At 36.1% G+C, this 10,041-nt stretch overlaps 1 protein-coding gene and 1 pseudogene across 1 annotated transcript; both read right to left on the bottom strand.

Moving 5' to 3' along the window:
• Positions 1-746: 746 nt before the first annotated feature.
• Positions 747-1,634, bottom strand: LOC147518423 (uncharacterized). The gene is made up of 2 exons (XM_086593912.1): positions 1,275-1,634; positions 747-1,205 (listed from the first exon to the last, which is right to left on the bottom strand). Exons 1-2 carry the CDS (start codon positions 1,632-1,634, stop codon positions 747-749), a joined length of 819 nt encoding a protein of 272 aa, XP_086450038.1.
• Positions 1,635-7,424: 5,790 nt separating this feature from the next.
• LOC147518422 (patellin-6-like) lies at positions 7,425-9,223 on the bottom strand (annotated as a pseudogene).
• Between the last annotated feature and the right edge of the window lie 818 nt (positions 9,224-10,041).

Below are 10,041 nucleotides of genomic sequence, written 5' to 3'. Positions count from 1 at the left end.
CACGTCTCACAAGATAGACTTGACATGGACACTTTGGAAAAAAAAGACGGAAGCAAATAACGTAGATACTCAAAAGACATATGACCTAAACGGTGATGCCAATGTAACACCCGCTTGACATTTTCAGTACGAGACGAAGACTTTAATTGGAGGGCATGAGGAGAGACAGAAGAAACAGGTCCATCCAGCACATATAAGCCACCCTCTTCACGTCCACTACCAAGCACCTTCTGCGACACGAGATCCTGAAAAACACAGTAAGATGGATAAAAGGTTACACTGTAGTTTATATCTCTAGTGAGTTTACTGACAGAAATAAGATTGGTGGTCAACTTTGGGACATGAAGAACATCAGGTAACGAAAGGGAATCAGTAACAGGGATACAACCCTTCCCTGCAATAGGAGTTTTAGCCCCATTGGCAAGACAAACTGTCCGTTTCCAAGAACTAGATGCATAAGTCCGAAAAAGAGAGGACATACCAGTCATATTATCCGTGGCACCAGAATCAACAATCCAGGGTGAAGTCTGGGGTAGAAGCACTATTGGCAGATGCAAAATTACCTGCATGAGAACCCCCCGGTTGAGAAGACAGAGAGAGAAAATGTCAGAACTTGCTAATCTCTTCTGGAGAAAGAACACTAGAAGACCCTGGTGTATTAGAGTCAGCAGATAGGTATGCTGATGACTAAGATGATGAGCGTGGTTGAGAACCAGGACGACCGCGTAACTTATAACACGTTGCCTTTACATGCCCAAATCTTTTGCGGAGGACGAGAAGCTGGCAGTGGCAAAAGAACCGGTAGTGGTGCCTGGAAAGTGTGAAGAAACTGATGGTGGTGATGGACAAGCATAACGGACTGCCATAGCAGAAGTCTCGGACAAAAGACCAGGAGTAGTATGAGGCATAGGCGCTCGACGACTCTGATCAGAGAGACAATAGGCGTGTGCTTCCTCGAGAATTGGGAACGAAAACTTGTCCAGTAGATGAACAACAACATACTCAAACTCAGGATTGAGTCCAGCAAGAAACTGAAATACTCTATTCTTCTCCACAATCTTTGCATAAATCTCTGTTGCAGTAGGTGGAGATGGAGCTGTTTCACTTTGTGCACTAGCTGGCCATTCACTGAAGCCATCATAATGAGATAATTCTTCCCAACCAGATCGAAGTCTCGCATAATACGCCCCCAAAGATCGGGTACCCTATTTGAATTTTCCAATCTCATTAGAAAGTTGGAAACTCCTTGCATTATTCTGTCTCTGAGAGTATACCTTATAAAGAGATTCCCAAATAAGATGTGCAGTGTTTGTAAATAAATAGCCAGTAGAAATCGTTGGTTGCATTGAATTAATCAACCAAGTCCGCACCATAGAATCGTCTGAGAACCACTTAGCATACTTCGAATCAATTTCTATAGGTGCTTTCTCTGTGCCCAGAAGAAAGCCTATCTTTCCATGACCGCCAACAAACAGTTTTACAGACTGTGCCCATCGAACATAGTTCAAGCCATCTAGTAGCTGTGAGATAATTTTGAGATTCGGATTATCATGAACAGAGTGGAAGGACTGGACATCCTCACTCGTTCCAACCGAAGAAACAGTCGAGATACTAGACACATCGTCAGTAGCCATCTCAATAAATTAAATTACCTCAACAATAATAAATAGATCTAAGATTCAGATCAACATCTATCGCATCTCGCGACTGGAAAACAAGAAACAAACAAAAAAGAAAGTGCGAAAGCTTAGGTTGCGATCCGAACAGCATTACCAGAGAGATATGAGACACAGTTGTACATATATGAGAAAAACGAACCCAGAGAAAACGGCGGTGGCATAAATCAGATAAAAAAAGCAATCGCAACCTCATATAATTTGACTCCGATACCATGTAGAAGCTAATTTAGGAAAAAATGAAATGTATGAGAGTTTCTTCTCATCACTTTCTATTTATTCTAATATAAGAGGAACCCTAGAAAGGCAATAAGGCAATTACAGGATTAACAAAAGGAAATAACTACAATACTATCCCTGCTTACAGCTCATATTGCACATCATACTAGAATTACACCTCCATAATAACTATGAAAAATGAATGAAAGGAAAAAAGTTGATTCTCTAAGCATAACAAGATCAAAATTGAAACTGAAAGATCAATGTCATTATCTCATTCATTAAAGAGAAAACGCGGGGGTGGTTATTTTGATGATCACTGGAACCAAAACGAAATTTTACCAGTTAGGATTGAACGACTACTCATCTTGCTGGTTCTGTCCGTCGATAGGTGTGCCTTGACTTCTTCATCTATTAACAACACATTCCACCACTTACTCTTCTCCCTCAAAACCTACAATAACCACGGACGTGAGTACATGACCACCTACTCCGAGCCCGCTTAATTATATCAATTCAAATAATCACTATATTTCCGCAAGCCATCTCTAAATGTCAATTTTTAAGTGCTCGGCATAATCGAAACTGTCATGAAATTTTCCTGAAACTTGCGGAAACTTTACTTCCACACAAAACTCACGGACTCATCAACTGACTTGCGCAACAATAACTTGATTGAGGGCCTCGTTGATTAGGAAGTGTCATTGAATCAAGTGTTTGCATCTGGACTCTGGCCTAGTGTTGTGAGCTAAGAAGGCTTGTAACGTACAAAAATAAAATTCCAATTTATGGATCAAATTACAAACAACATAATAATAGGCCGGATTCAGGATTGTATGTGAACCTACTCATCTATATTGAAAAGTCGGTACTAGAGCATGTAGGCCAATTTTTTTTTGGTCACTCTCATTTTTGGCTGAATTGGGTAGTTTCAAAAATTGTTCTCTCATTATTCCACTGGGCACTGGCACATGATTGCGGCATACACACAATTATTATGCGATAGAACACTTGAAATCTGGTTATTTTAAATTTAGAAATTGGGCTCTAGACACTTTCTTTAGTGTGCTTTTTTGTCTAGAGAAAGACCAATATTATCTTTTGATTCTACTCCAATTTTAGCAACACGTCATTTTTTGGGTGTATTAACTGTTTTTAAAACTTCTTATTTCTCCTTTTTACCCTTTTATTTGTAACTGTCAATTTCTTCAACAAATAAATAATACAAAAATCTAATGTGCGCATGCTGTAGGTGTGTGTGTCAATCAAGGCCACTCATTAGGCAAGGGTGCGTGTATATTGCTCCGAGATGTACTGCAATCAAATAATATAATTGTCTTATAAAAAAAAACCATTTGTCCTTTCACAATTTCACAATTTGAATTACATAAAGCTTAAACATGCTATTCAAAATTATCAGAGATGCATTTTAAATTGTTAAAGCTGTATTGAAATTAGTTGTAATCAACATTTATTTTTTCCGTTTTTGAAGTTGATGTTTTCCACATTGTTTTGGTCTCTCCAGAAATTTATCTCACTTTTAATTAGAATTTTGTAGATTTTGGATGAATTTTAGTTATTTTGATTAACCCACTACTCTTTTGGTAACTAATTTAGTACGTAGTTTTTTTTTTGTTGGTACTTGGCTTCTTTAGTTGGGACTAATAAAAGAGGTCAAAATTGTAAAAGCCAGTCTGAAATTTGAGACAGATATCAAATTTCAGTTTTTATGGAGGAAAAACAAAAAAAAAGTTTGCTATTTCCTCTGAACTTAAAAAATTTGCGTATGTGTACCTATACCCAATTTCCTGTATTTTAAATGCATTACACAAGCTAAGAACTTTTTTTTTGGTAGGTACAAGCTAAGAACATTGACGTCAATTCTTCCAAGCTGCATGCCAGTATGTCTTCAAAATTAGGTGATTTTATTTATTTATTTATTATTTTTTTTCTCGGTAGTAAACTTTCCGTAATACTTAAACTTTGATCAGTAGGTCTACATTTGTCATGCAACCAACAAGGTGGAGGGCTAATCCCAGCATACTTGTTGGCCCATTTAGCTACTTGATTTGCATCTTTATTACAATTTCTAGCTATCCAAAAGAAATGAACCAGTAAGGAGGTGTTTACTGCATGATAATCCGTCATTGTTGCTTGAATCTGATTGTAATTGTCTTCAGAACTCCATAGAAAACTGTTATCTTTTGCTGCGAGAGCTTTCATTAATCTTTTGTTATCACCGAGTACCACCAGATTTGAAAGTTGTAGTCTCTGAGCAAGAAGTATGGCCAGTGCAACACCTTTACATTCTGCCTGCATAGCACTATCACACATGAACTTACTATAAACTGCACCAAGTGTACTTCCATCTTGTCGTTTGCATACAGCTGCGGCTGCTCCTCTGACTGTTTTTGTCTCATAGGCTCCATCACAAGAAACCTTGTGCGAGTGCTCGTACTTCACTCTCTTCTCAGTACTGAACTCTATTTCTTCAGACTTACTCTCTGCATTTGTATGAGTTGCAACTGTTTTGTAAGCTTCAGTGACTCGTGCTGCATGAGAGTGTGTGTGACCATAGATTTCTTGAAAGCTAGATTCTTTTTTTTTTCAAATTGAATCATATTCCGGGTTTTCCAAATCTGCTCTAAAAGACATAGTGCATAGGTCTTTGCATACTGACCTTCCAAGTCCTCTTTCTTCAATCCCCATTCTAGCAAGGAATCTAGTGCCGCCACTCTAACATCTTTCTTCTCGTTCTGCATCATTCTTTGTCCGAGAATAGATCCCATCCAAAGTGCTCTGGCCCATTCACATCCTATAAAAAGGTGGCAGTCTGTTTCAATTTCTTTTTGGCAAAAAGAGCAGCTGGCATCATAGTACAAAATATCAGGATATGGCAAAATATCGACCTCTGATTTATGGATATGTATCGTGGATATATCCCCCTGTGTGGGGATATATTACATTGGGGCATTTGCAAATATCATGGATATATCGAGATATATTGATAAATATCGACAAATATCCACAGACTATGTGTCGGTATTTCTAACTGCAAATATCGTGGATATATCGCGATATATCGACAAATATCAACAAATATCGATAAATATCCACAAATCAACTATATTTTCTTTGAATTTGATCAGTCATTGTAAAGTGTGAATAATGTTAATAGGACTACGTTCAATTTTAATTAAATAAAATCAATGATAAATCATAATTTTTTTTTTATAAAATTCAGAAGAGTCTCTTTTGTATTTTCGATATTTAAAACACGTAAATCCTGTCATAACCTGAAAATCAAAACAATACAATTTTCATTGATCAACCTTTCCGAGATATGTATATATATACTCCACTACTCCACTTTAACAACAAAATAAATATTACATATATACAAGTTACATATCCATTTCCAAGATATTCAACAAATACATAAATAACATTATATATCTACTTCTACAACAAAATACATGAAATAAAATAAAATAAAATTACACTATATATATGAAATAAAATATTTGATTTTACACAAAATGAAATTACAGTACATGAGATACAATAAAATATCCCACAAGCCCTTCTCGCAGAACCTCTGGTACTTATCTTTAGATAGTTGCCAAGCCATCTCGAACTCGTAGTCATCCTCGTCTGAGTCTTCTCCAGGAGGGTGTGCATACATGGCAGCTCTATAATGTTCTTGAGCTTTGTTTTTTGTTGTAGTTGTTGTTGTTGTTGTTGTTGTTGTTGTTTTTTTTTTTTTTTCAATCCCAGACTCAACCATTTGTCGGAACATGTCTCGAATTTCCTTTCACATTTCGAGCATTTCTCAACATTTTTGCTCTTACTTTAAGCCTTGCAATGCCACCTCCAGCTAAAATCTTATCACAGTATTTGCACCGTGCCCCATTTTTATTTCCAGAAATACGAATAGTGTGGTCCCACCTGATATCAAATCCCTTTGACATTTCTACTTTCGTTTAACGCGAACGAGAATAATTTAATATATACATTGAAAAAATAATTAAATTTGATGATTCCTATTTAAAAATACATAGATCAAGTACATAACTGTCTCGACAAATGCCAAAACAGTTAAATAACATTTACACTTAAAGAAACCAACAACTTAGATCATCTCAAAACGAATAAAGATAAGCTCCAAATAGTGCCCCTATAAAATAAATGAAGTTCCAACCCTAATGATGCACAATGAACCTATTAGTCAAAATTGCTCAAAAACGAATTCTACTATATTTTTGGGTCACCAAAAACTATCTTTTGAACCATGTCGTTCCAAATGAAAACCACTATCTAAAAGTAGGTTACAAACAACGTACAAAACGTTCAGGAATGATTAAAGAAACTCTTAGTTCATTTCTAAAAATATCTCTCAAATTAGGTTCATGCACATAAAAATAGAACACGGTAGGTTTTCTAGCTGAGTTACCAATAAAATAACTTTTCCTACAGTCATCCAAATGACACCTCACTTGATTATTTGAAAACTAGGATATATACAGTTACTTTTTCATGTACAACCCGATGTCCCAATCTCAGCCTAACTAGAAGTAGGTTACAAACAACGTACAAAACGTTCAGGAATGATTAAAGAAACTCTTAGTTCATTTCTAAAAATATCTCTCAAATTAGGTTCATGCACATAAAAATAGAACACGGTAGGTTTTCTAGCTGAGTTACCAATAAAATAACTTTTCCTACAGTCATCCAAATGAGACCTCACTTGATTATTTGAAAACTAGGATATATACAGTTACTTTTTCATGTACAACCCGATGTCCCAATCTCAGCCTAACTAGAAGTAATTATAGCGCGAACTTGGTAACAATCCAAATTTTTAGCAAACGAAAATTCTGACGGGCTATCTTTGGGATAGCACAACTCTTTCCATAGATATCCAAAAGCATCGAGGCTTTTTGCGTTAAACTTCTAATACATATAACTTACTTCTTTATGTTTTACAAAAAAACTCGATCTCATTCTAAATAGGCGAAAACTTGGCTCGAACACAGTGTGCAAAAACTGATTTCTGACGCACTATTTTTCTGTCAACCCAACTTCACGGTGCCATATCTATCTCCACAGGCCTCGGAACGCATTGAGGCCAATTGGGTTAGAAAGTAGACTCACGGGTCTTAATTTTTCATGTTTTACCAAAAACCTATCTCTCCTTCTAGACATATAAAAACTGAGGTCTAACATTGTGCAGAAACTGTTTTTTTGACTAGCGAAATTTTCTGACGCGTAGTATTTTGGAGTGCATATCTTTTTCCACCCACATCCAAATTGAACGAGGGTTGCTGCGTTGGATAGATGACTCACTAAAATATCATCAAGAATTGGATTTAATCAAAAAGACCAAGATTCCACTTTGATATGAAGTTTCAAATATCACTGTAGGAAAACTGTTTTAATACGATCCACACTAAACTTAAAGTTGCGTATCAATGATAAACTCTTCGAGACTAACTTTTCATGCATCCCCATCTCTATCACCATCCGACATCAAGTACCAACTACCTAATGACAACCCATATAGTTCACACAATAGACACCACTTTAGAAACAAGGTATCCACACCAAGAAAGATGCTAGTAAAACAAATATGATAGAGCAAAGGATCCACATCATGGATTAACAAATTTAACTAATTACATCATAAGACAGTTGCCATGTGATTCACTTAATACCATGTTTTATATCTAAGCATTTATCTCTACCATTCATTCTTAAACACCTAAATGGGGAATTTATTTAAGACTAATTGTGTATAGTATACCGATTTGCGCACAAAGTATCTATAAGCAGCAACCTTCTTTCTCCGAGAACTTGTATTATTGATTGAGAGAACCATCTTACCAGCTTCTCTAGGTGTGAAAGAATTGTGAATTGGTTATTCCAGTGTAGCAATCATTTTTGGCTTTTCTATGGCAATAGTGTAGCTTCCCTCCATAATTGGTATGAATTCAGCACTATATTCCACTTTCCATCCTCCCAACCACTATATCCCAAGTTATTGTTGCACCACACTAAGAACAATGTAACAATTCAAAAAAAGCAAAGGTGGTCAGTTAACTTAACCCAGCTCAGTTTTCAAATTAGAATCAACCAAAAGCTATGAAATAAAAGGTTCAGGCGATAGGGATAAGCCTAGGAGGCACGAGGCACCCATTTGGCCCAAGCCTAAGGTGCCTTAGGTGCTCTTATGCCTGCATTTAACCTTAATGTACTCAACTTAGAATTCAAATTAACATTTTTAACACATGAATACCTCAATTCCATCAATTTCAAGGTTCACTTTCTCTCCTCCTCCATTAAACTCGGATGCTGGTTTAGGCGGACCGTCCTCTAGTTCGTTTGGTCGACCAAGTCCATCATACTGGATTGGCACATTCTCAGGTTTTATAAATAACCTAATCACTAGTAATTGATAAATTTAGATCAATTACATAAACTAAAAGGAGTAACAAAATTAAGCTAGAGCAACAATATTTAAAATCCTAATCAGGTTTGCACATAATAATTAAGTAACGTAAATTCATTAATAGGAAGATCTTTCAAATTCAAAAAAATGGGTCTATCTGAAAAGGAAGTGGACAAGGAAGGTTTCAAGTTAAAGAAATAGCAACCCTACCACCAATGACCAAACTACCAAGACCATTCAAAAAAAAATTTTGTTTTTTTTAAACAATACAACATGGTGGAAGCTACAAATTTGTTTTAACATTTCTGGGATGATTAACTTACTTGTAAAGGGTCTCAGTAGCATTCTCTTCCTTAGATATCACAAACTTGCTCTTAGTTCTTTGAGTAAGGAAAGGACTAAACATGGAATACAACATAGTAAAGTACCATGGAATATTAATAAAACCTGCATCACCGAAACTCACATTAGAAACACTGAGATTCTAAGCAGATTCAATCTCAAAAAGTAGCACTTACCTTTCTAGCAACCATTTCAGGATAATTATCTTGAAACAAAGACAAACTTTGGATAGAAGCAACTTTCAGTTCTCTCTTGGGCATATCTTTGAGATCTGTAACTTGAATAATTGAGTTCACTCTACTTGGCTTGAAATCCAAAAGATTGATCCCTTTTTCAAGAATTTAAACTCTCCGTCTAAGAAATTTCTTAAGCCTTCAATTCATCGCCAAAAATTCTTTCAACTTTCTCTATCGCTATATCGTCGAAATATCGCGATATATCTATAAATATCATCAATAGTTACACTAGTATTTATCCAATTGAATATCGCGATATTTCTATATCCATCTCTAATTTCTCGATATATATCGTAACATTTTGTACTATGGCTGGCATCTCCTTTGAATTTTCTTCTTAATAAAACATCTCCAGTGAGCCTCCCATATATAGCTTCCATAGAAATAACTGAGTACTTGCATCTATATTTAGATTCCATATTCTTTTTATAGTTCTACAGTTACTTTTTGAGCACTCTCCCTTCTCAGATTCTCTTATGAGCATCTTGTAGGCTGATTTTATTGTAAGGATTCCTTTGCTATCTCTCCACCAGATGAGCTTATCTTGAGAGGTGGGATTTACTTCCTTGAGGTTGATGCATTCCACGATTGGCTTGGGAAACAATTCTCCCAACCTTTCTTGATTCCAATCTATTGAATCCTTTTCTAACAGATGACTTACATGTGTACTATCTTCTACTGCCGAGAATGAGAAGTCATCAATGACATGATCTGACAGCCGAATTGATTTATTGTTAAGGAGCAACCAAGGTCCAGTAAAAGTGTGGATACTATTACCATCTCCTAGTTTCCACATGTATCCTTCCTTCACTGAGTCCATACTTTTCACAACTCCTTTCCAGAAATAGGATGTAGGTATCTTTTTTCTAGTTGTGTCTTGTGAAGTCATCTCCCATTGATATAAACTTCTGAATGTCTTAACCCAAATAGAATTAGGATCATTTATCATTCTCCAGCTGTGCTTTGCAAGCATTGCCATGTTCATGTCTCTTGCTCTTCTGAATCCTAAGCCTCTATTCATCTTTGCTCTGCATAGTTTTTCCCAGCTTAGTGTGTGCCACGCAGTTGAATTTGCATTGCCATTCCACTAGAAATCCCTATTGATCTTATCCAACTTATC

The sequence above is a fragment of the Coptis chinensis genome, chromosome 2, assembly GCF_015680905.1.
Source record: "Coptis chinensis isolate HL-2020 chromosome 2, ASM1568090v1, whole genome shotgun sequence".
NCBI classification, from domain to species: domain Eukaryota; kingdom Viridiplantae; phylum Streptophyta; class Magnoliopsida; order Ranunculales; family Ranunculaceae; genus Coptis; species Coptis chinensis.
Note: the sequence above shows the minus strand (reverse complement) of the source record. Positions and strands in the feature narration are given on the sequence as shown.